Genomic DNA, 27,129 nt, shown 5'->3' with positions numbered 1-27,129 from the left:
GGGCCTGACAACAATGCAAACTTTGATAAGCAGTTCTCGATAATCAGTTCTCAACAATTATTTGTTATTATTAAAGTTTAACATTATAAAATTTGTTGTAACCCAGCCCTCTTTCCCTTGCCCACTCCTGTTCCCCAGCCCTCACCTGTTCCTCCCCTCTCCCCTGCCCTTTGCCCATTTCCCTCCTCCTCCTCCCTTCTCCCCCCCAGAAGAAGGCAAGTCCCTCCTCTCCCCATGGTGACTGAGAACAGTGCTTCCCAGCCTCATTCCCAGGCCCCCTCCTTCCCCCTAGGGTTGCCAAGAACAAGCTTCAGGTACAAGGAAGAAAAGTCCCAAGTTTCACAAAACCCCTAAGTTCTCAGTAGACGAACAATAGTGGAAAACTCACTGAACTTGATTAATTACTGTTGTATAACCATAACCACTGTGATATGAGATGTATCCAATGTCAACCCAAACTGTATCAATTATTGTTCCATTGTTATATCCATGACTACCTAAGCTGTAACCCCCGCCCCCAACCAGCCATGCTTCGCTTCTGTAATATACTCGCGCAAAGCCTATAAAAGGCAAATTACCCTCCTACTTGGGCTGCTGACTGTCTCTCGGAGCAGCAACCCCTGCAGCAGGTAAAATAAATTACCAATTAATTAACCTAAGTGGGGGTCCGACTCTATTTTTCCAGGTCTCCTAAGTTATTTCAGTTAACAAAAATAATATAAAACTCATATTCTGGTGAAATAGCCACATGGCAGCCGAAAACTGTATATTCCCTTCCTGTTCTCCCGAGTTCCCTAGCTTGTCATGCATTCTTTCCAAAAACTGGACTTTTTTAAAACTCCACGGGATGTGGTACAAATTGTTCAAAATTGGGACTGTCTCGCCAAAAGCGGGACATCTGGTTACCTTACTCTAGAGTGCTAGGGGGTGAGGGTGGGGGCTACTTGTTTGTTCCAGACAGTTGGGCTCCTTCTGAGCTAATTGTTCTTGCCTAGAAGCAAGGGAGGGAGCCAGTCTCCTTCTGATACCAATTCCTGGGCGACCTTGCCCAGGAGGAGAGTAGGGAGTTTACATTAGCCTTTTCATTCCCAAATGGAGTTACATTAACCTCTTTAGCAGCGGAAAACCGTATATTCCCTTCCCATTCTCCTACTGTTCCCTAGCTTGTCATGCATTCTTTCCAAAAATCGAGACTTTTTAAAAATGCTGCGGGATGCAGGACAAGTTGTTAAAAATAGGGACTGTCCCACCAAAAGCAGGACTTCTAGTCACCTTAGTGTATGACTGCATACGCAGTCTCTGGAGTCAAAGACAGCTTTAACAATAATCTATTATCACTTTTTTATTATTTTGAGACAAAGTCTATTTAGTTGCCCTCAGTAGAGTGTCGTGGTGACACAGTTCACAGCAACCTCAAACCCTTGGACTTATGCAATTTACCTGCCTCAGCCTCCCATGTAGCTGGGGCTACAGGCACCCGCCACAACACCTGGCTATATTTTAGAGACGGGGTCTTGCTCTTGCTCTAGCTATCTTGAACCTGTGAGCTCAGGCAATCCACCCACCTCAGCCTCCCAGAACGCTAGGATTATAGGTGTGAGCCACCGTGCCTGGACTAATCTAGTAACTTTTTTTTTTTTAAGAGAAATACATGTGTGTGTAACATTTGTCATTAAAAACTAATGTTAAGAATCCAAGGGAAAAATTACAAGAGCCTTATTTCATGTGGTTTGGTTCATGATAAAACAGAAGTTGTACAGAAAAAGATGACAAACCTTGTAGGATCCACTTCAAAGCTAACATGTTGCCAATCAGAGGATGTGATAACAATTCGTAATAAAGGATCCAGGAGTTTTTGTAGGTAGGTAGCACCATATACCTAAAGAAATGCACAAGGAGGAATTTATTATACCTGCCCAATATATCTGGCATTAAAAGAGGACAATCAGTTCTGCACATTTTATGAGGTCTGCCCAGAAAATATCCAGCCAATGTTAATATAGTAAGAATGGTTTGTGCAACACCAACGTAATCTGGTAGCCAAGGAATGTGAACTGGAATGCACACCCAAGAACAATGACAACTTTGCTGTACTCGTCAGTGGGGTGCCAGATACCGTTGAGTGAGTATGTGCACTGTGTGGCCACAGGACTCAAAACAACTGAACAAGTAAAGCAACAAATCTGCATCAGATTTAACATCAAGCTTGAACATTCCTCCACAGAAACTATTTGGATGATTCAGAAGGCTTTCAGGGATGAGGCAATGAGCTCAGCACCAATAAATATGTGGCACAAAGACTTCAAAGATGGTCAAGAACCTGTTGAAAGTGATCTACGCTCTGGAAGGCCTATGAAAAGCATAACACCTATGAATGTTGACTATCTGTGGGCTATAATCAATAAAGCTCAGTGACTGGGAGTACTAGAAGCTGATCTGGAAATTGAGAAAACAACCATGTCTGAAATTTTGCAGGAGGGTCTTTTCATGAAATGCGTTGTGGCAAAACACATTCTGTGGCTTCTGCTACCAGAGCAGAAGGAACATTGTGCTGCATTTGCTAATGACTTGCTTCAAACCACTACCAGTGAATCAGATGTCCTTAAGGTCATAACCAGAGATGAATCATGGGTCTATGGCTATATCCAGAAATGAAGGCCCAGTCATCCCAATGGAAGTCACCTGGTTCTTCACGCCTGAAGAAGGAGCAGCAAGATATTTGTGATTGGGAAGGTGATGACTATTTTCTGATTGGGAAGCTGTTGTCCATCACTAGGATGCTCAACCAGGCCAAACAATTAATAAGAAGTACTACATTTCAATGTTCTTTGTGGGTGAAGAGATTCATGCGACAAGAGCAGCTACAGCTACAACTAACTTGTGATGGGCAGCATTATCACAGCATGCCCACCCATGCATCCTGCCCTGCACAGAGGTTTTTGGTGAAACATCAAATCACTCAAGTGGCTCAGCTTCCCTACAGCCCAGATTTAGTGCCTTGTGACTTGTGGCTTTTCTCAAAACTAAAATCACCTGTGAAAGAAGAGATTTCAGAATATACAATAATGCAGCTGATGGAGAATTCAATAAAGGATTTTGTAGAGTGTTTTGAACAGTGGGAGAGACACTGAGAAACGTGTGAAGTCCTAACATGCCTACTTTGAAGGGGACTGGGGTGTCACTGTCCTGTGTTCAATGTTTCTTATGTCTCATATCTTCTTCAATAAATGTCTCTACTTTTCATATTATGTGGCTAGATACTTTCTGGATAGATCTCATGTAATTACTACCAAACATACCTCAGCACATACACATAAAATGAACAATACAAACCTTAAAACAGAATGTCATTATTTTACTGGCCAAACTGTTGCCTCGGAAAAGAGTCTGCATGGAGTCTGCCAATTCTACCTCCTTAGAAAACATGTTCCAGAGCAGTTGGTACAGTAAATGTCGAGAATCAAATAGAGTAACCAGAACTCGAGCTAGTTCATCCTGAAAACAAAATAAAATCAAGCTAGAGCAAACAATCCCATTTTTTCTTAAGCAAAAAGCTGAAGATAAGTGAAAAACACAAATCCAAAGTTGAAAACCACCTGCCAGGTTAAGGTAAATGGTGAATGGTTAATATTTCTCCTGATATTTATCTGTGTACATCTGTCTATAGTGGATGCCTACATATAATGTTTACAATAGCAATTCACTGGTGAAAATTAGTAAGAGATGTAGGCTTAATCAGGAGACAAAAACTCCAAGATTCAGCTCAACTTATAGCACAAAATTAAAGAGTAGAAATAGAAGATGCCATCAAAGAGTTTAATTTGTGCATATCATTTTCTTAGAAAATCACTGAGGGTTCAGCGCCTGTGGCTCAAGTGGCTAAGGCGCCAGCCACATACACCTAAGGTGGCGGGTTCAAATCCAGCCCAAACCCGCCAAACGACAATGACGGCTGCAACCAAAAAATAGCCTGGCGTTGTGGTGGGCGCCTGTGGTCCCAGCTACTTGGGAGGCAGAGGCAGGAGACTCGCTTGAGCCCAGGAGTTGGAGGTTGCTGTGAGCTGTGATACCACAGCACTCTACCCAGGGGGACAGCTTGAGGCTCTGTCTCAAAAAGAAAATCACTGAGGACAAATAAGACCAGTACCAGAACAGCTCTACACTCTTCTCATATGGTCAGGGAACTCAGTGAATGCTCAACAGAGACTAGCTAGGTAGAGACAACAAAAATGAAAAGACTACAGGATTTTTAAGAAATTGGGAATAAAAGGAACTGGGCATTCAGAACCCAGAGATCTACACAAAGCTGGGGGGAATGAAATTCCCATTTATTACCAAAACAACAACCCTTTTAATTCCCTATAATAAAGTAGTTTGGGTACACTTAAGAAAAATGATCTGATAGTAAATCACTGTTTAACCATATGCTGAAAGAGATCTAAAGAGAAGAGGGATAACCATAAAAAGATACCTCAATCTTCAAACAGTAACAACAGGGCCAGGATCACAACCAAAACTCTTTAATTCTTGCTGGGTCCCAGAATTACAATAATCTGATATAAAAAGTTTAATAATCCCAATCACAAATAATCTAGCAGCCAAAGCATTACAAAGACCCAACATTTTGCCCTGCTCCCTAATACATAATACATATTCAACTAGTTATAAAGACTCTATCCTCCATTATAAAGTAAAATTATGAGAATTCAGTTATAAAATGGAAACTATAAAGTACTGTGCCTTTTTTTCCCACTCCAATTCCCCCCTCCAAAATTCTAAAAAACTTTAAGCAACATAATTTAAAAACATTTACAAAATAGCTATGATTCAATAAAAAAATTTTAAAAAATTTACAAAATAGAATTAAATCATTTTAAATATTACTTTTTATTTTGTTTTCCTTTAGATAACAGTTTTAACTAACAGATCTGGCCTAATACAAAATTCTTTCTTAATATAAAGTCATTTAATATGAAGCTCAATGCATTAAATCTTCTTGAACTTAACTGATTCTCTTTTTATTAAGATTACTCAGTATTTTTAGTGCTAAATTATAGAAAGGTGCTAACAAGATAATTCAGAATATCTGTTTTCAAAACATTTGAAGATCTGTGAATTAATTTTAGGCTTCAAGAAGGTTTCAATAATTTCAGAATGTTGCTAATGTGAGTAAAATTTTAGTTACACAGGTAAGTTTTAGAGATCTCCTATGTAACACTGTTTCCATAGATAGTAATACTGTACTATACACTTAAAAATCTAAGAGGGCCAGGTGTGATAGCTAATGCCTGTAATCCTAGCACTTTGGAAAGCTGAGGCAGGAGGATCTCTAGATACCAGGAATATGAGACCAGCCTAAGCAACATAGCCAGACCTTGCCTCTACAAATAATAATAATAATTAATAAACAAATTTTTTTTGTAGAGGCAAGGTCTGGCTACATATATACACACGTGTATGTATGTGTGTACATGTATAATTAAATATATACACACACACACACACACACAAACACACACATATATATGTGTGTATATTTATCAGCCAGGCATGGTGGAGTATGCCTATAGCCTGTAGTCTCAGCTACTCGGGAGGCTGAGGCAGGAGGATCACTTGAGCCCAGAAGTTTGAGGTTGCTGTGGGCTATGATGATGCCACTGTACCCTAGCCTGGGCAACAGAGCAAGACCCAGTCTCAAAAAAGAGAGAGAGAGAGAGAGAGAGAGAGAGGAGATCTGTTAAGAGGGTAGATGTCATGCTAAGTGTTCTTATCAAAATGAAATAATCAGAGGACAAGCATTTCAGATGACAGCAGCAGCAAGAGTGCTCTAAAACAGAAACAAGTCTAACAAGTATGTGAGAAAGAAAGGTACCCAATGTGGTCTAAGTTTAGTGAATAAGAAGGCAAATGTCAGAGATGAGACAGGGCCCAGATTGGACAGAGCCTTGTAGGCCAAGACAAGGAGTATGAATTTTACTTTAAGTGCGGGTAGAAGAAATATAATTCCATAGCTTTTAAGTAAAAACAAATCTACAAACAATGACAAATTGGGCAGCACCCGTAGCTCAGTGAGTAGGGCACCAGCCACATTCACCAAGGCTCAAACCCGGCTGGGCCAGCTAGAGCAGCAATGACAACTGCAACAACAAAAATTAGGTGGGCAGTGTGGTGAGTGCCTGTAGTCCCAAGCTACTCAGAAGGCTGAGGCAGGAGAAACAATGACAAATTACCTTAGTTATAATTCATTATAACTGAAACCGTTTTCAGTATACCATAAATCAAATGGCTTTTTAACATGGAAAGGAACAATAACCCTTCTCAAAATTTCAGCATATATTATTAAGAATCATGTGATTTGGGGGAAATTTTTGATTAAATTAAGGGAGAAGCCAAATAGTCATATATTATGTCTTCAGTGTTTAAAGCAAGCAAATACCATAATATCAAATGCAGATACAGTACTTGTATTTTAAAAAAAAAGTTGTACAAGACATTACAGGAAAAAGAGTAGCAAACTGGAATAGGAAATAGACACAAATTGTGTATTCCAGATCTAGCTCTACTTAACAACTAACTAAAATCAGGTTTAAACTAATTACCTAAGCTAATACATGAAGACAGCAGACAGCTCAACGGTTTTTAAATTTCTGTAAATTGGTGTTTAAATGGAATTTTTCAGTGGATGGAATGAGACAGAACACTAGCAATGCTAGATTTGCTAACCACTCCCTATAGCTGAAAACCACTTAACTAAATATCTAAAGTTTCTTCTAGCTCTAAAACTATGCCAATTCATTCAATAGTCATTTCTTGAATAAATATATTTTGAAGCATTTGCTATGAGCCAGGCACTCTTCTTCCCCACTAACTCAAAGCACTTACCCACTGAGAACAAGGAACCACGTTAGCCAAAGCCATAGCTATAGGAAGCTCTCCCTGATCACCCATCATTGTGACCAATTCCACCAGTCTCTCAAATCGATCTGCCAATACTGTTTCTGCAAGTGTGTCAAATTCTGTGCCTTGCTGAAGGATTTTTGTCAGAACTTCCATAAATGTAGCTCTTGTCTGAAGATCCTTGTGATAACCTAAACCTGGACAAACAGATGCAAATTTACTAACAGGGCCTTGCTGAATCAATTTTTACTTGTCTTGCCAATTCTCTAAGTTTTATATTTCTATACAAAGCTTTCACTTGATCTCACCTATGGAGTGCATGAGGCCACTGTCCACGTTAGCATTGAGTAAGTTTGACATTGCAAGTACTGTACAGTGCCTCAGTGATGCCAGCCTCCGAGACATGCCACGCTTCCTGCCACCTGTTTGTGCATTTTCATCTTCAACTTCACTACAGTCGTTCAAAAGGTTCATAAACAATGTGAAGTATCTGAGAAATAAAAAGACTAACCCTTACACAGTGAAGTCCACATCAACTAGAAAGCCACGCAGACATCTGAAGTCATCGTATGTGCACCCTATGAGTGGCCCTGAGTAACTGCTTCTCTCCTCTCTCGCAATTCTCAGCCAGGGTGACTCGTTATGAAGTGTACTATGTTGGACAGGATTTCATCTTAACAAAGCCCAGAACCCATTTCATAACCTAATCATTAAATAGATGCAATGTTGCTTGCTAAACTTGTCACTTTTAATGTTTGGCATATAAAATTAGTAGTCCTCTAACAGTTTAGACAATGTCATTTTAAATGACAATGAAGCTATCTGGATTGTATTACAAGTAAAAGTTCTTTTCTTTAAGAGAATCACACCATTTCTTTAAATACCATGAAACATTGTTTTCCTAGCTCTGCCCTGTCATGGGGAATATTGCTTCACAAGTGTGGTACATTTTATGAGACAGCAGTCAATGGCCATAATACCAAAGTGATGAGATCCACTATAATCATGTGCCACTTTGTTTACACTTTATTTGTTTTGTGTGGGGGCCTTTATTTGCTTTTTGGTTTGTGTTTTAGGAGGCTGAAATTTACTTAAGAAATAACTGTGACTTGGCTTCCATCAATTCCACACCATCTCCTTCCTCAGGCTGCAGGGGGAGACCAGCTAGGAGTGAAACTACTGCTTCCATGCTTGCCTGGTCCAAATCTCTGAAGAAAAAAATTTTAGAGACCATAAGTCTTACAGGTTCTTCTATTTCACTTCCCTCCCAAATAAAACTCTTACTAACAGACATAAACTTTTAAGAACTACCTATTTCATTAAACAACTTATTACCACAACCCAAATAATTTGACTTAACATATAGACCCCAGAACATAAAACATTTCAAATTGGGGAGAAGGCAATAACAACCTTCAACAAAGTCATCTTGGCAAAATGACAACCTTAAATCAAAAGTATGTTTAGTCAGCCCTCCATATTCATGAGTTCTGTATCTATGGATCCAACCAACCATAGATCAAAAATATTTGGGGGGGGGGGAAAGAATGGTTCTGTCTGAACTGAAAATGTATAGACTTTATTTCCTTACCATGATTCCCTAAACAATATAGTATATCAGCCATTTATACAGCATTTATATATTAGGTATTGTGAGTAACCTAAAGATAATTTAAAGTAAACGAGAGAGTACACATAGGTTATATGCAATTATTATACAACTTTAGATAAGCTATGGATTTTGGTGTCTATGGGAGCAGGGCATTGGAAACCCTGGAATCAATCCCTCACAGACACAGAGGGATTACTGTACTATAAAACCAGACCTAGCCAAAGAAACATGTGAATTATTATATGGTTCATAGTGTTTAATCACTTTCTCATAAGTTTTCTAAGTATTTATCATTAAAGCCAACTTAAGCAATATTTCTTAGACTCAACAGAATTAAGTTTCTCAAATAATGCCTTTATCAAATCACAAAATACACACATTCTGAGGCTTTATATACCTTATTTCCCAGTAACTGTCAACTATTCTTTCTAAATTGACAACACTAACACACCAAACATAACACTCCCATTTGTTTTTATAAAAGTCTATCAGTTAAAAAAAAGTAGTAATAAAGATTAATATATTTCTTTCACACACAAAACCTTGACATCTACAAAAATTCAAATACACCATACAGTAAAACCTGCTAGTACTTAAAGGTCATTCTTTTTTTACCTTGTAAGACATTTCACATCGTCATCTGCTGCTTGGTTTGATGTCCCCATAACCCAGTCTGTCAGGTATTCTACCATCTTATTTCTATAGAATGGTGGAGAAAAGAGAAATAGCAAACAATCTTTTATGGCCATGCATACATCACACACATACACTTTTAGTCATGTAAGATTCTTTTTTTTTTTTTTGAGACAGAGTCTTATTATGTCGCCCTCGGTAGAGTGCCATGGTGCCATAGCTCACAGCAACCTCAACTCTTGGGCTCAAGTGATTCTCTTGCCTCAGCCTCCCAAGTAGCTGGGACTACATGTGCCTGCCACAACACCCAGTTAATTTGTTGTTGCTGTTGTAGTTGTCATTGTTGTTTAGTAGGCCTGGACCAGATTCAAACCCATCAGCCCCGGTGTACATGGCCAGCGCCCTAACCGCTGAGCTATAGGCGCTGAGCCTCATGTAAGATTTTTGAACAGTGCAAATAACTTGACAAATACATGACATGACAACTTTACAAAAGAGACATTCCAAAAGAGATGTAAAAGTCAGATGAGCAAAAGACATAAGCAACTTGGATCCTAATCCTCTAAATTGGCCCTTAGCTATGGTAAATTTGGAAACAAAATCAATTTCTCAGCTCAAGTATAGCACAATTTTAGAAAAAGGAGCGTTGCAACGGATGAAGCTTTTATAAATTTGAAAAGACATGCAGAGAAAAACAAACATATAAAATGTCCCTCTTCCACTCTCTCTTTGCCTCTGATAATCAGGTCCTACTATTTTTCTGTGTTTCATTTAACACACTAAGATTTACAAGACCCTATTTTGCTCTTTTGAGAACTCACCTAAATTTCATCTCTTGACAAAATGAAAGGTCATCTCTCCTTGCCATCATTACTTCAACCAACTGACATAATTTGGTTTTTATTTGAATTGCATGGACCATATTCCCAAGTACACGAACATATCTATTTAGACATAGAAATATTAAAGAAATTATCAGGTATAGATAAAAAAAGTAAGGTATTCTAAACGCATTAATCACTAAATGACTAAAAATAACTTTAAAAACAATAATGTTTTTAATTTTTTGTATTAAAAAATATACAACTTCTGGTTACCTTATGGTCATACTCTATTAGAGTACATTAAAGAAAAGAACAGCAAGAGAAGGATAATATTTCATCAATTACTACCAGCATCAGTGTGTAACAGGTTTTTCCTATCCCTTAAAATGCTTCAGCTGCATTTCAGCAGAATGCTTACCTGACCAGATTTAACATCATTGTTTCAATGCTAGCTTGGCCCAGATGTTCAGAGCTGCCTTCAGTATGATTATCTAGTAAGTTCTTCATTATAGCTATGGTTTGTTCAACAAACTGAGTATTGGTATCAGTCAATAAAACCTACACAAAGAACAAAACACATAAGTAATTTGCCATCAGTGCACAGGAGACATACCATAGACACCACAGAGAGATGAAACTGACTGACCTAAATATATACACAGAAAAATTCACCCATAGGCATAAATCCATATAAGCACACAGACATACACGGACACTCATAACCATACCCAAGACGTTCACAACCCCAGGCACACTCATGAGAGCAGAATTCCTAAGAAGCAAACCAACTGATTCTTGTATTAGATGACTCCTCTCTCTGTAATTTTTGACTATTTTTTAAAATTGTGAGTGAATATTCATGACAGCACCTAATTTAAATGATCAGAAAGAAAAAGGCTTCACATTATTCCAAACAAGTCACTCAATTCACAGGGAAGGATGAAAAAGAAAAGAGAACACTTTACCTGTCCTTGGGAGTCAAAAAACTTGCTGATGGTATTCTTCAGTTTGTTAAATAGCATTGGATAAAGAGCAGGACTTAATTCTAGACCCACCAGATCCTTAACATTTGTCCGTATTTGAAGTCCCACTTTCTCATGGTTACACACCATTAAGGACAACAGCCGATCCATAAATTTGCTGACAGGTGTATCTGCATTTCCCTCTGAGGACATCACTGAAATCATGGAACCCTTACGTTCACTAACTGGGCCCATGGGTGGGCTATAGGTTGCCAGGCCAGAATTGCTTCTCTGCTGCAAGCACACTCCCCCAAGGGCACAAAGGAAGCCAGTCATGTTGATCCATTCCTGTAGGGAATCTGTGTCAGACAAATCTATGGATCCTCCTCCACTCACATGGGACATTCGCCTCTTAACAATGGTCTTGTGAAGGCTTTCAGCAGCCTAAATACAAAATTTTTGTGGAAAGCATGTCATAACCTTGACAAACTGACTTGACAAATTACTCTTTTGAGTAATTTTTTGAAGAAATCAAACATTTCTTCCGCAACAAAAGTATATTTTTACATTTAAATATCAAAATCTCAAGTTACTCTATATTTTTAAAGAGACACCAATTATTTTTGTTATAGCTAGACTAACAAACTAGAGAAACGAGTTTCTTTTAAAAAGCTTTGGTTCACATGGATGAACAATGAAAACATATTAAGTGAAAGGAAATAATTACAAAAGCCCCAGAATCTTAATTCCATTTATAGAAAATGTCCAAACTAGGCAAATCTACACACAGAAAACAGATTAATGGTTGCCCAGGCTGCAGGAGAGGGAGGCAGGGAGGCAGAGAGGCAGGAAAGCAAAAGTTGTTAGAGGCAGAGATTGCTAAAATGTATGTCGGGGTTTTTTTTGAGGTGATGAAAATGTTCTATAATTGATTTTTGTGATGTTGTAAAACTATGAATATGCTATAGTCTCTGAACTATTTTAAATAGGTGAACTGTATGGTATTATTTGTCAATTAAAAAGTTAAAAACTTTCATTCTAAAGCTACCTCTCCAAATAATAGTATTAGGTATACAATTTTGCTTCACAAAAATATTAATTTTTTTTCTTGTTCTAAGTATGGGGGAAAAAGCAATGGGAGAATAATTAGTTTTTGTAAAACACCCAATGAGAGTAACATGAGCATTACGAATCATATACACACAAATACTAATTCAAAGTTAATTTCCTCAGCACTATGTGATAATACAGTTGGTAGTAACAGTTGATGGACAAAATGTCCAACTTTTAAAATTTCATTTAAGCTGTGAGTTCAATCTTCTAACCATCAGATCCTTTAATTAGAATATCTAACAAAATAGCAAAATGTTTATTTCAATTTTCATTTATTTTTCTCCACTTCCATTGCCCCTTTTTAAAAGGTCTATAAAATAACTTGATGAATGCAGAAATAGCAAAAAAGAGGGTAAGTGGTCTGTAGGAGTACTGTCAAATATTTATACAATGATGGAAACATTTTGTATCTCTGCTGCATAATACAGTAACAAATTACCACATGTGGCTATTAGATACTCAAAATGTGGCTACTGTTTCATTGAGAAACTAAATTTTAATTACATTTCACTTTAAGTTAAAACTTAATTTATTTTATTTATTTATTTGAGACAGAGTCTCACTTTGTTGCTCTCAGTAGAGGGTCATGGAGTCATAGCTAACAGCAGCCTCAAACTCCTGGGCTCAAGTGATTCTCTTGCCCCAGCCTCCCAAGTAGCTAGGACTACAGGCGCCTGCCATAACAAGAGGTCTCACTCTTATTCAGGCTGATCTCAAATCCGTGAGCTCAGGCAATCCACCTGCCTCGGCCTCCCAGAGTGTTAGGATTACAGGCGTGAGCCACCATGCCCGGCCGTTAAAATTTAGTTTAAATAGTCACATGAAGATAGTGGCTACCATATTAAACAGTTCAGGTATAGGAAAACCATAACTACATAAATATCCATCTTAAGACAGATACATGAAGAGTGATTCACAAAAGATTACTGTAGCAGATAAATTAGTAGACAAAAATCAACTACATGAACTTACCTGGCCATCTTCCATTTTGACTTTGGGATAGTTAAGGATTAGTTTTGTGGCTTGTTCCCATTTTGCATGTGTATCTTCCCAAGCCTAAAATGAAGATAATTATTGCTTGAAAACAATTTTAAGTCTAAAACTAAAAATCAATTGTTACAGCCAAGTTTGAAACTTGGTATATATCACAATATGCTACATGTAATATGCGCATATCTTAGATGCTTCAAAAGCTATTCCAGATCACATGAATGTAATGTGAGGTTTCTGAAACTGAAGGACTGGAGATTGGTGGGGGCGTTTTGTTGCTAAGGGCAGACATACCTCAGTGTTTCCTGCAGTGGGATGCTCGATGCGCCTTAGCAGTGCCATCACTCTTTTCTGAAGTGCTGCTCTTCCTAAGCAAAGACAACGCAAAGGTAAGTACACTTAAAGCCCTGCTTGCCAAGGAAGAATGTTACAAGCCCCGCCCAAAAGGCAGAGTAGGAAGAGTAAAAGAAATGGATCAAATGTTAAAGCCAGAAACTTCCTTTCAGCAGCCTCATAGGAAAGGTATTTAGCTTGGACTACACCAAGTCTGCAGCATAAAACAGTTATCCTCACCTATGATTTACTTAAAACACATGCCAATATGCTAACATTTTACTACCTACAATTCAGGCAGAGTACATTATATAATCTATAACTGAAAGTAATCTATACTGCCGTAACAGTATAGATTAACATATAGCATATTAAAAAGTCAGCAAGAGATAATTTTACAACTTTTTAAAATGCTATTTATTTTCACCCTTCCTCTTCAGAAAAGGATTTCAAGTAAGCTATTTGAATTAGTCTCATAAAGTAACAAAGCACTAACCTTAAATACATTTCTAACCCAATCACATGTCATATAATTTAAGGCATCCTGAGTAAAAAATACCATTATCCACATTTACCTGTTGACATCATATTGCTAACGGAGGCAAACTCCATGAATGTGTTATAGTTGGGCAAGAAGTTATGCACTGACACTTCATCCACACCACACCGGATATCGGCTTCCTCACAGAGATGGCGGAAACAGGACATAGCAACCAGAACAGCTTCGGTGTCAGGGCTCCACAGAAACATGTACAGGGCCACTTCTAGTTTGGTCTGGGCTTGCCGGCATATTGGTGGGGTTCCGCTGCATCCTGCTGCACTGTCCTGGGAGCCAGATATGGGAGGCATAAATTTGCAACTTAGGGAATCTTTCAATACTCCCCCTAAATATCTTACCTAAATGAGCAATGAGATTATTTGGACCAATATAATGCTACTATCTGCTCAATTTCAAATTAAACTGGTATACTCTATTCCAGATTTCAGAAATGTCCATTGAGTCTAACATGGATACTAGTAAAACATGTTAAAATATAAATCTAATACAGGAAAAAGATAGACTATTTCCCAGTCAATTATAAAAGAGAAAAGTAGCAGTAGTAGCAGGAAATTCTACCTACTTACTATAAGGAAGAAAAAAAGTAAGTCCACTGCAGCACTGACTGAAATAAAGGCATAAAGAAGAACTAAATACTGCTATAGGAGTTATATTTGATTCTGAATTACATATTAACTAAACATAAAATTAAGAAATTCACTTACAAAACAAATATAAATTCATCGGGTAAAGCTGACAACAATAAAAACCATATTACTTAGTTGGAACTATGGACACTCCTATAGCCACTGTGCAGGCCTGAGGAGGGATTGGAGGTACCTTGGTGCTCCCACATACTCTGAGATGCAGAAAGAATTGTTTACAGTTTCTCACCCACATGGCCTGCCTAGGTGGAGCCCCAGCCTTTGGGGTTTCAGTTCCAAAGTATAACTTTAAGAGGTTAACACTGGGCTGTGTGCTCCTAGAGACTGAGACATGAGTGAACAGTATTCCCCACGGTCTCTTGCCCATGCCCTTGTCTGAAAGGAGCCTTGCCTTCTTGGATATCATTTTGGAAATTTGGAAATACAAAATATTATCCATAAGTACTATGAAAACATCTATGCACACAAACTAGAAAATCTAGAAGAAATATTTTGGAAACACGTAACCTCCCAAGCTTAAATAAGAAATAGAAATCCTTAAGAAGCTAATGAGTAGCAAAACTGAAATAGTATTAATAAATCTCCCAACAACAACAACAAAAAACCAAGCCCAGTACCAGACAAATTCACAACTTAATTCTGTCAGACTGACAAAGAAGAACTGGCATCTATCTTACTGAAACTACTCTGTAACACTGAGAAGGATAGAATCCTCCCTAACTCATTCTATGAGGCTCGTGTCACCCTGACACCAAAGACAGGAAAGGACACAACATGCAAAGAAAATTACAGACCAATATCTCTGATAAACACAGATGCAAAAAATCCTTGACAAAATACTAGCAAAACAAACCCAACAGCACAACAAAAGGATAATTCACCACACCCAAGTGGGTTTTATTCCAGGGATACTAGGATAGTTCCACGTCAATAATAATGATTTACCACACAAACAGAATTAAAAACCAAAACCATATGACCATCTCAACAGACATGGAAAGAGCATTCAATAAAATCCAGTATCCTTTCATGACCAAAACCCTCAAAAAATTCAACCTACTCAAAACAGTAAAAGACAATTTATGACAAACCCAGAACCAACATTATACTGAACGGGGAAAAGGTGAAAGTATTCCCCAAGATTTGAAATTACCATTTCTACTCAATATGCTACTGGAAGTCTTAGCCAAAATAATCAAGCAAGATAAAGAAATAAAAGATATCCAAACGGGAAAAGAGAGAGCTAAATTTCTCTGTCTGCTGGTGATACTATCTTATAACCTAGAAAATCCTAAGGACTTCTCCAAGACTCCTAGATTTGATAAATGAGTTTGGCAAAGTCTCAAGTTATAAAATCAACATAATTTTTATATATCAATGACAACCACACTGAAAACCAAATCAAGAACTCGGTCCCATTTACAAGAGCAGCAATTAAAAAAAATAGATAAAATAATGAAATGAAATACCTAAGAATAAGACTAAGGAGGTGAAAGATCTCTACAAAACTACAAACTACTGACTAAAGAAATCGTAGAAAACAAATGAAAAAATATCCCATGCTCATGGATTGGAAGAATCAATATCATTAAAATGACCACACTGCTGAAAGTAATTTACAGATTCAATGCAATGTCTGCAAAATATCAGTGTCATTTTTCAGAGAATTAGGAAAAACAATTGTAAAACTCATACAGAACCAAAAAAGAGCCGGAATAGCCAAAGCAACCCTAAGCAAATAGAACAAAGCTGGAGTCATCCACTTTGCCTGACTTCAAATAATACAGAAGGCTACGATAACCAAAACAGCATGGAACTGGTATAAAAACAAACACACAGATCAAAGGAACAGAATAGAGAACTTGAAATACAGCCACATACTTACAGCTAACTGATCTCTGACAAAGTCTACAAGAACATATAATGGGGACACCCTGTTCAACCAATGGTTTGGGAAAATTGGAGGGCCATATGGATCCCTATCTCCCACCACATACACAAATTAACTCAAGATAAAGACTTAAATGTAAGATCTGAAACTCTAAAAATACTAGAAATATTATGTTAGAAGAAAGCCTAGGGAAAACTCTTCTGGACATTAGCCTGGGCAAAAAAATCTATGACAAAGACCACAAAAGCAAATGCAATGAAAATAAAAATAGACAAATGGGACTCAGTTAAACTAAAAAGCCTCTGCACAGCAAAATAATCAAAATAGTTAATAGAAAACTTATGTAAGAAAGTATATGCCAACTATGTGTCTGACAAAGCACTAATACCCAGACTCTACAACAAACTCAAACAATTCAGCAAGAAAAAAACAATCCCCTTAAAAGTAGACAAACCTACTTAAAACAGGTATTTTTTGAGAGAAGATAAACAAATGGCCAACAAACATCACTAATTATAAAAGAAATGTAACTTAAAACCACAATGAGATACTCTCTTACTCCAATCAGAATGGCCATTATTAAAAAGATAAAAAATAATAGATGGTGAAGTGATGCAGTGAAAAGGGAACACACTGTTGGTGGAAGAGTAAATTCATACAACTTCTATGGAGATCAGTATGGAGATTTCTCAAGGAAGTAAAAGTAGATCTACTATTCAACCTTGCAACCCCACTACTGGGTATCTACCCAGAGGAAAAGTAATCATTATACCCAAAAGACACTGTGGTCATATGTGATTGCCGCACAATTCACAATCCCACGGATTTGAAATCAAGCTAAGTGCCCATCAGCTGATAAATAGATAAAGAAAACATAGTATATATACACCATGGAGTACTACATAGCATTTAAGAAAGAAAGAAAATGGTTTATCTTACAAGGGTACAAGTGAATCTTTCTAAGAGTAGAATATGAACATTTTAACACAGTAACTAAGAAAATGACATGAAGGCTATGTTAACCAGTTTGATGGAAGTGTTTTGGATTGTGTGTGAAAACACCACACTGTACCCCAGAAGTGCATGAATGTACATAGTTACCATTCATTAAAAAAACAAATTAATTAAAAAAAGAAAAGAAAACAATGGCTTTTGCAGCAACTCAGATGGAACTGGAGGCTATTCTCCTAAGAGAACAGAAAAATAAATGCCACATGTTCTCGCTTCTAAGTGGCTACACGAGGGCACCACAGAGTTATAAAATGGACACTGGAGATGCAAAAGGAATGACAGGGGGAGATGAGGAATGTAGGGATGAAAAATTATCTGTGGAGTATAGTACACCAAAAGCCCAAATTCCACCACGCTTAATGTATATGTAATTAACCCCCTAAACTTATTAAAGTATTTTTTTAAAAACTATAAATAAATAAAAATTAAAGACAAAAAAGTTTTGATCTGGTAAACACTTGCTTCAGTAATGATTTGTTGTTTTCACATGTGCTATAATTTATATTTAAAAGAATTATATACACAAACACAATCACAGAAATGCTTATCTATAACATCAAGCAAAATACTTTATTTTTATCATAGTAAATCTGTACTTTGTTAGCTGATATAACTTCTAAATTCCTTAGGTATGAATGATCTTTCTTATGGATGGATATTTATAATAATTAGTTATCAATTATAGCTTTAAGAGTCAAGTGCTAGTTATAACATTATCTCATTTAATCCTCACAATTACTCTGAGGCAAGAATTATTATCATGCCTATTTTAAAGTTCAGACACTTAGGCACAGGGATGTTAAGATCTTGGGTAATGTCACCAACAGCAGCAACAGAACTAGAATCTAAGCAGTTTTTAACTATTTCACTGTATCATGTGGTTGAAATTTACCAAAGTTCATTCAGAAAAAAAAAAAATACATCACAGCTGATGATACAGGAAAATTACAAAAGCAGCTTCTTACCATGGAGGAGTTTCCTTTTCCCTTCCGGAGAGAAGCTCCAGGACGTAATAACTCTTCATGATCCATGGACAGTTGACTGGTATTTCCACTTGAAGGAACATCACATCCTACTCCATAAGGGAAGAGAAAGTGACAGGAACTTCTATCTGCCTGCTAGAAAAAAAGAAATAAATAAGTTCTACCAGAGTACTGACAACCAAGAGGATAAACTGAATTGTCTTCCCATTTGAAACTTGGAAATCGGCTCAGCGCCTGTGGCTTAAGTGGCTAGGGCGCCAGCCACATACACCTAAGGTGGCAGGTTCGAATCCAGCCCAGGCCCGCCAAACAACTATGACGGCTGCAACCAAAAAAAATAGCCAGGCGTTGTGGTGGGTGCCTGTGGTCCCAGCTACTTGGGAGGTGGAGGCAGGAGACTCGCTTGAGCCCAGGAGTTGGAGGTTGCTGTGAGCTGTGATGCCACAGCACTCTACCCAGGGGGAAAGCTTAAGGCTCTGTCTCCAAAAAAAAAAAAAAAAAGAAAGAAAGAAACTTGGAAATCCTCTACTCTTAAGCCCTATGTCCCACTTTGAGGAACAGTCAGTAGAATGAATAATGTTTGCTCAATGTCTTTGAAACTCCTCTATAATGCAATCTCAATAATAAAGATTTCCCCCCCATAATATTTTATCCTGTGTCATGTCAGGATATTTAGAACTTGACTCTTTTGAGACTAAATTCTTCTGAACCAGTCACTAACACTGGTATATACACCAAATACGTCACAAGAGACACTTTGAAGATCAGAGCACTATAGCTTTATTACTGGGTCGACACTATTTGTACTCAGGAGATGATACCATAGAAAAGGGCATGAAACTCTGATGTCTAATCTCTTTCTCTATCTGTGGAATAACGCCAAATTCCACTAAATTAGCACATTAAGATAAGCCAGACGTGAATAAACCCACCTCACCATTAGTCCATTTTTAAACAGACAATTTAACAAGCTACATGGCAATGAAAAGCATATGTGTTTTATATATTTGATATTTCTAGCAGCTATGGATTCTAGAACTAGATAAAAACTAACTAAATCAGCATTCTTAAAACTGTGCAATGTAAGAATTCTTAAACTGATTACAGAAACTACACATTAAAAGATACTTCTCTATCCCATGCAATCTCACCATATTTCAGTAGTTCAAGGTCAAAAAATTTCATCTCTGATATTTTTAAGATTTTTAAGAGATAAAATTTTTATGGGAGGAATATAAATAAACCTAGATTGAAGACTTTCAATCTGTTCCTTTAAACTTATTAATAGATAATATTCTCTGGGCTAGCCTATCATGAGATCCAAGTCTTATACATGAACTTCAGAGTAAAGAGAAAATATGCTCCTCAACCTACTGTGGTTTTAGTAGCCCTCACTCTTCCCAGGCTTGCCTTACAGAGACCTGCCTAATATACCTGTAATTCATCAATATTGTGGCTTTAAGGACAAAGCCTCAGAATAATTTTTAAAATGTTGATTTTGCCACTGTCCCTTGCACATGTATGTTTCTCTGAGAAAACTTACAGGAGGGAGGAGTTGAAGTAGGACTTAATTTAATAAACCTTAATTGTTCCTCATTATCATTTAAAATATTCTTCCATCTTTAAAGATGCTGTTTTACTTACCTTATTTTTAAGAAGAAATTTATTTCTGCAGATCAAAATTTCTCGCAACCATTTGAGAATTTCTGTGCTACTAAGCATTTGATGGCTAGTTAATTTCTTGCAGATGTAAAAAAGCATTTGTGAGCTGCAGTAACATAAAGTTCACTGTTACCAGCATCATCAATACATAATCTAATACAGATATAATCAGTACATAAGAAAAGCATCATCTCATAATGGATCTAAGTTTAGAGAACCTTAATTGCCCATGTAGAATTTAACAGTTACCAAAATGTCAACAGCATCATAATCAAATGGAGTAAGTCTACAGATTATATTCAAAAAACAGATACTTAAAAGCCTCTGGTGTTTAATCAAACTCTCAATGTTTCATCCTATAGATCCCATCCTTGCAGAAGACACAGAAAGAAATGGTAAACCATGTACACAGCAGAGACTATATATAAACCCAGTGCTCTGAGCATGGGGTCTGAAAACAACCACCCACAGTCCAAATCCAGTCTACCATTTACTATTATAAATAACATTTTAGTGGAACCATCACATCCATTCATTCACATATTGTCTATGGCTGATTTCACACTCCAAAGGTAGAACTGAATAGTTGTGACAGAAACTGTATGACCTACAAAGCCTAAAATACTATCTGGCCCTTTAAGAGAACAAGTTTCCTAATCCTTACTCTAGTGCTGCGCTGCTCAACATGTAGCTACTGAGCACTTTAATATGGCTTGTCCAAACTGAGATATAAGTATAAAACACATACCAAATTTTGAAGACTTAATTAAAAAACAAATAAAAATATCTCATCAATAATGTTTATGTTAATTATGTACTGAAATTATAACACATATGCCTACATACAAGGTAAATAAAATACATTATTAAAATTAATTTTACCTATTTCTTTTTGCTTTGTAATGTCTTAATTACAAAATTTAAAGCTACAGGGTAGCACCCGTATCTCAGTGGTTAGGGTGCTGGCCACATACACCAAGGCTGGTGGGTTCAAACCCAGCCCAGGCCAGCTAAAACAACAATGACAACAGCAACAACAACAACAACAAAAGAAATAGCCAGGCATTATGGCAGGCGCCTGTAGTTCCAGCTATTTGGGAGGCTGAGGCAAGAGAATCGCTTAAGCCCAAGAGTTTGAGGTTGCTATGATGCCACCGTACTCTAGTGAGAGAGACATAGACATAGTAAGCCTCTATCTCAAAAAAAAAAAAAAAAACTTAAAGTTACATATGTAGATCATATTATATTACTATTAGAGAGCACTGCTCTAAGATTTAACTTAGCTGCCAAGTGAGTCAGCAAACCCAATTCTATAAGATAATGGTAAGCTTGAGGTTTATACATCTGTATTTTCCTCAATGTGGTGCTACTAAAAGATTATAATTTATATAATCTAGGAAATAGACTAGAAAATTCCATATGTATTTTTGCCTTCTAAGCAGATGCCCATTATTCATTCATTCATTAAAAGCTCTTGTATTAATGGAAAACTTACAAAAGACTGGTTTAAAAAGCTGAGAAAAAATTGTGATAATTTTTATCACTCTAGGTTTATAACTATGAAAATTTATTAAAAACAGTTTTACCTACACAGAAATCTGAAACAGAAGATAATACACCAAATGACAGTACTTAGGGTTACATGACAAAATGTAGCACTATTTTAAAAAATTTATTTTCTAAATTGCTGTGACACTATTCTTATAGTTAAAATAAGAAATAGTCTAATAACTTCAAGTAAAATAAATATAAAATTGTAAAATTTCCATAAATATAAGTTTTACAATGAGCTAATATAAGTACTCTACAGTTAATATTTAAAGAAAAAATACAAAATAAAATTTAAAAATTGAATTAAAAGATAAAAGTACACATACCTAATCTCCCAAAATGTTTCTACAGGTGCATCAGGATTCCACAAATCAATGCTATCTAACTGATGAAGAACCAGCAGAGCCTGAAATTTTAAAAAAGAGAAATAGAGAAGACATGGTCAAAACATTTTGGGTAAACCTAACATTGGAGTATTTATTTTTAAAATGCTATAAAAGTGACATATTTAATTTGTACCCTCCATTTACAGCAAAATGTAAAAGAGGAAAACTCTGGAGAACCCAAATCTCTAGGGAACAATATATCCAGAAGGAAATCACTTTATTCCCTTCATTCCTACTCTAAAAACATACACATACAAAGTTAAAAGACTGAGGAATTCAGAACTATAATATGACTATAAAAACTGCTTTAAGACACAAAATTATTTCAACACATATTAAAGAATTCTATGAGGGGGGACCTTACACAGAGTCATAGCTCAGGGAACACAGCAAGGAGGTGGTAACCTGGATACAGTGTATGATCCAGAGTAGTGGAAACCTGATGAATTAGGCAAGCGACTGTGACCAGCTTGGCTGGCCCACCACAGAGGCCTAGGACGGGAGGAAGCCTTTCTGGAGTTTTTAGTTGTTGAGGGAAGCTGTACACTGAGTGGACAGCTTGGAAGAGTGGGCAAACTCAAACAGTATACAGCAACCAGATTTGAAAGCCGGTTGGAGTGGATTTGCCATAGGTTTGGTGGCTAGCAAGGCAGCCATACTGAGAAGGTCTCTGTTACCAGGGGGCTGCCATTATGGGAAGGTTGGGAGAAGGTCTTAGCAGGGGCCTAAAGCGTGGCCATCTTAATTCTGCCTGCCAGGATCAGAACTTCACTCTCCGGACAGGCTGAGGGACTCCTGTACCCCATGGAAACTGGAGTCAAGGGGCACTGTGAGACCTGCCCCTGAAAGATTCTTGTGAACATTAGAATCGGCAAGGTCTGAATGCTGAGGAAACAATCAAACAATCACCAGAGGCAACTAAGCTTAGAATAAGGACCATAAGAGTTGCTGGCTGTTCTGTCTCCTTAAAAAAACCACAGAGCTACCTGGTATCCTGGTGACATATTGCAACACACTGTCATCAGGAGCAAGGACTTCTGTTTGAAACAAAGGAGGCAATGAGAACAAGGAGGTGAATGAGAAAAAAGAACACATGGGGAGGCACCAACTGAAAAATTTAGGCAACATGAAAAACCAAAACAGAGGAACTCCTCCAAGGGACCATGAGGCAGCTACTGCCACCTATAAAGAATTAATGGACTTGACAGAAAGGGAATTTAAAACATAGGTGATAAAGACAACAAAAGGAATGGACAAGAAAATGGAAAGACAGGCTCGGCACCTGTAGCACAGTGGTTATGGCACCAGCCACATACACGGAGGGTGGCAGGTTCTACTTAGGAGGCTGAGGCAAAGGAATCACTTAAGCCCAAGAGTTTGTGGGGTGAGGTTGTGGTGAGCTGTGACTACGGCACTCTACCCAGGGCAACAAGGAAGGAAAAGGGGAAAGGGGAAAGGAAAGGAAAGGAAAGGGGAAAGGAAAGGAAAGGGGAGGAAAGGAGAGGGGAAAGGAAAGGAGAGGAGAGGGGAGGGGAGGGGAAGGGAGGGGAGGGGAGGGAAGGAAAAAGGAAAGGAAGGAAATGGAAAGACCGAAAAGTCAGATGAGAGATATATAGAATACAGAAAGGATGTGGCAGAGCTTAAGGAAGTGAAGAGACGATCAGGGAATTGTAAACATGCAGTAGAAAGTATCAAAACAGGTTAGACCATGAGGATAAAAGTTTTCAAGTTAAAGAGGCAGAAAAGCAGAGCGAGAAAGCAGAATAGGTGCTTAGAGAACTATGAAATTCCATGAAGCATTCAAACATACAAATAGGGATTCCTGAAGGGGAAGAAGATTGTCCCAAAGGAATGGAAACTCTACTGGAGACTATCATAAATGAAAACTTTTCAAATTTTACTAAAGACCTTGACACACTCCTTTTAGATGGGTATCAAATCCTGGGTCATCTCAACTCAAATAGAGCCTCTCCAAGACACATTGTAATGAACATGTCCAAAATCAAGATGAAATAAAGAATTCTGCATGCAGCCAGGAATAAGCACCAAATAACCTACAGAGGCCGAAACATTAGGATGACAGCAGACTTTCCAAATGAAACCTTCTAAGCCAGAAGAGCATGGTCATTCACCTTCAACATTCTTAAACAAAACAACTTTCAGCCCAGAATTCTATATCTTGCTAAACTAAGCTACTTCAAAACTGATGGAGAAATCAAATATTTGCGGATATACATGCACTGAGGAAATTCCCCACAACAAGACCAGCTCTACAGGAAATACTTAGACCTATTCTCATCACTGACCATCACAATGGACCACCAGAAAAGTAAATACCCAGAAGCCAAAGGTCAAAACTTAGCTTCCACACTGGCGCAAAAGATAAAACTACAAATGGACTTTTTTTTTTTGTTTGAGACAGAGCCTCAAGCTATTCCCCTGGGTAGAGTGCCGTGACATCACAGCTCACAGCAACTTCCAACTCCTGAGCTGAAGCGAGTCTCCTGCCTCTGCCTCCCAAGTAGCTGGGACCACAGGTGCCCACCACAACACTTGGCTATTTTTTGCTTGCAGCCATCATTGTTGTTTGGTGGGCCCAAGCTGGATTTGAACCCACTACCTTAGGTATATGTGGCTGGCGCCTTAGCCACTTGAGCCACAGGTGCCGAGCCCAGATGGACTTTTAAAAAATAAGATGACTAGAACTCCACCACACTTATCAATTTAAATTCAATGGACTGAATTTACCATTGAAGAGGCATAGGTTGGCTGATTGTATAAAAAAGCACAAGTCACCCATAGGCTGTCTCCAGGAGACACAACCAGCCTAGAAACACAAATTAAGACTCAGGGTTAAGAGATAGAAAATAGTATCTCAAGCAAATGGAAATCAGAAGAAATGGCAGTTGCAATTTTATTTTCAGATACAAATGGATTTAAAGCAACTAAAGTTAAGAAAGACAAAGATGGACACTTTATAGTAGTCCAAAAGACAATACAACAAGAACACATTTCAATTTTAAATATTTATGCACCCAACTTAAATGCTCCCTGATTTATCAAACAGACCTTGATGGATCTGAGCACTATCATATCCCATAACACCATAATAGTAGGGGACTTTAACACTCCTCTGACAGAACTAGACAGATTCTCTGAACAGAAACTAAACAAAGGACTTAAATGTGACTCTAGAACAAATGGGATTAATAGACATACAGAGAGCCCACCATCCCAAAGCTAAGGATTATACATTTTTCTCATTACTCCATGGTACATGCTAGGACACAAATCAAAGCTCAGCAAAATTAGAAGAAGAGAAACTATACCCTGTACTTTCTCAGACCACAAGACAGAACTCAACCCCAACAAAAACATTCATCCCCACACAAAGACTTGAAAATTAAACATCTTTATGCTGAATGATAGTTGGGTTCAGGAAGAGATAGAAGAGGAAATCATTAAATTCCTAAAACATAAGAACAATGAAGGCACAAGTCACCAAAATCCATGGGATACGGCAAAAGTAGTCTTAAAAGGGAAATTTACTGCATTAGATGTCTACATTCGAAAAACAGAAAGGGAGCACATCAACAAACTCATGAACTATCTTATGTAACTGGAAATAGAAAAATCTAATCCCAACCCAGCAGAAAAGAAGAAATAACCAAAATTAAATCAGAGATGAATGAAATTGAAAACAAAAAAAAATTCAGAAACTAATGAAACAAAAAGTTGGTTTTGCAGAAAGAATAGATAAAACAGATAAACCTGTGGCCAGATTAATTAGAAAAGTAAAATCTCTAATATCCTCAATCAGAAATAATAAAGAGGAAATAACAACAGATACCACAGAGATATAGGAGATCATCTCTGAGTACTACAAAAAACTTTGTGACCAGAAATTTGACAATGTGGAAGAAATGGATCAATACCTGGAAATGCACCATCTCCCTAAACTTAATCAAGAAGAATCAGATCTCTTGAACAGACCAATTTCAAGAACTGAGATCGAAAAAACAATAAAAATCTCCTAACCAAAAAAAGCCTTGGTCCAGATGGCTTCAGACCAGAATTCTATCAAATCTTCAAAGAAGAGCTTATTCCCATAGTGCAGAAATTATTTCAAAAAATCAAGAAGGAAGAAATCTTCCCCAACACATTCTATGGAGCAAACATCACCCTGATAACAAAACCAGGAAAAGACCCAACTAAAAAAAAAGAGAATTTCAGATCAATTTCACTAATCAATATAGATAAAAAAATTCTCAAAATTCTAGCCAATAGATTACAGCTACACATTAAAAAAGAATGATTCATTATGATCAAGTAGGTTTCATATCAGGGAGGCAAGGCTGGTTTAGCATATGCAAGTCCATAAACATAATTCATCACATCAACAGAAGCAAACCCAAAGCCCATATGATCCTCTCAACAGATGCAGAAAAAGCATTCGATAAAATTCAGCATCCTTTTCTAATTAGAACACTAAAGAATACAGGTATAGATGGTACATTTTTTAAACTTAAGCCATCTACAACAAATCAGTTAATATCATACTGAATGTAGTAAAACTAGAAAGCTTTTCCACTTAGAACTGGAACCAGAGAAGGTTATCCTCTATCACCACTACTATTCAACATAGTGCTAGAAGTTCCAGTCAATACAATCACGCAAAAGAAGGACATCCAAATGGGTGCAAGGGAGGCCAGACTCTCTTTGCCAACAATATGATATTATACGGAGAGAACCCCAAAGACTCAGCCACAAGACTCCTGGAAGTGATAAAAAAAATACAGCAATGTCTCAGGATATAAAATCAATGTTCACAAATCAGTAGCCTTTGTATATTCCAGTAACAGCCAACATGAGAAGTTAATCATGGACATAATTCCCTTCACAATAGCTTCAAAGAAGATGAAATACCTAGGAATATACCTAACAAAAGAGGTGAAGGACCCCTATAAAGGAAAATATGAAACCCTAAGAAAAGACATAGCAGAAGATCCTAACAAGGCTCGGCGTCTATAGCTCAACCGGCTAAGGCGCCAGCCACGTACACCTAAGGTGGCGGGTTC

The 27,129-nt window shown here is 37.5% G+C and overlaps 1 protein-coding gene across 3 annotated transcripts in view; it reads right to left on the bottom strand.

Moving 5' to 3' along the window:
* NF1 (neurofibromin 1) overlaps positions 1-27,129 on the bottom strand; it is a 293,662-nt gene that overhangs the window by 151,753 nt on the left and 114,780 nt on the right. For 2 of the 3 annotated variants that reach the window (XM_003797210.3, XM_023517507.1), the window contains exons 14-28: positions 21,992-22,071; positions 20,097-20,220; positions 18,435-18,587; positions 13,940-14,189; positions 13,326-13,399; positions 13,014-13,097; positions 10,932-11,372; positions 10,385-10,524; positions 9,964-10,086; positions 9,125-9,208; positions 7,989-8,105; positions 7,206-7,387; positions 6,883-7,094; positions 3,334-3,495; positions 1,776-1,879 (exon numbers count right to left, since the gene is read on the bottom strand). In XM_003797210.3, the coding sequence (XP_003797258.1) occupies positions 1,776-1,879; positions 3,334-3,495; positions 6,883-7,094; positions 7,206-7,387; positions 7,989-8,105; positions 9,125-9,208; positions 9,964-10,086; positions 10,385-10,524; positions 10,932-11,372; positions 13,014-13,097; positions 13,326-13,399; positions 13,940-14,189; positions 18,435-18,587; positions 20,097-20,220; positions 21,992-22,071 (2,330 nt within the window). The remainder of the gene's footprint in view (positions 1-1,775; positions 1,880-3,333; positions 3,496-6,882; positions 7,095-7,205; positions 7,388-7,988; positions 8,106-9,124; positions 9,209-9,963; positions 10,087-10,384; positions 10,525-10,931; positions 11,373-13,013; positions 13,098-13,325; positions 13,400-13,939; positions 14,190-18,434; positions 18,588-20,096; positions 20,221-21,991; positions 22,072-27,129) is intronic. The other variant, XM_023517506.1, reaches the window with a different exon arrangement.

The sequence above is a fragment of the Otolemur garnettii genome, unplaced genomic scaffold (genome assembly GCF_000181295.1).
Source record: "Otolemur garnettii isolate 467f Iridium unplaced genomic scaffold, OtoGar3 scaffold00112, whole genome shotgun sequence".
In the NCBI taxonomy this organism is placed as follows: Eukaryota; Metazoa; Chordata; class Mammalia; order Primates; family Galagidae; genus Otolemur; species Otolemur garnettii.
Note: the sequence above shows the minus strand (reverse complement) of the source record. Positions and strands in the feature narration are given on the sequence as shown.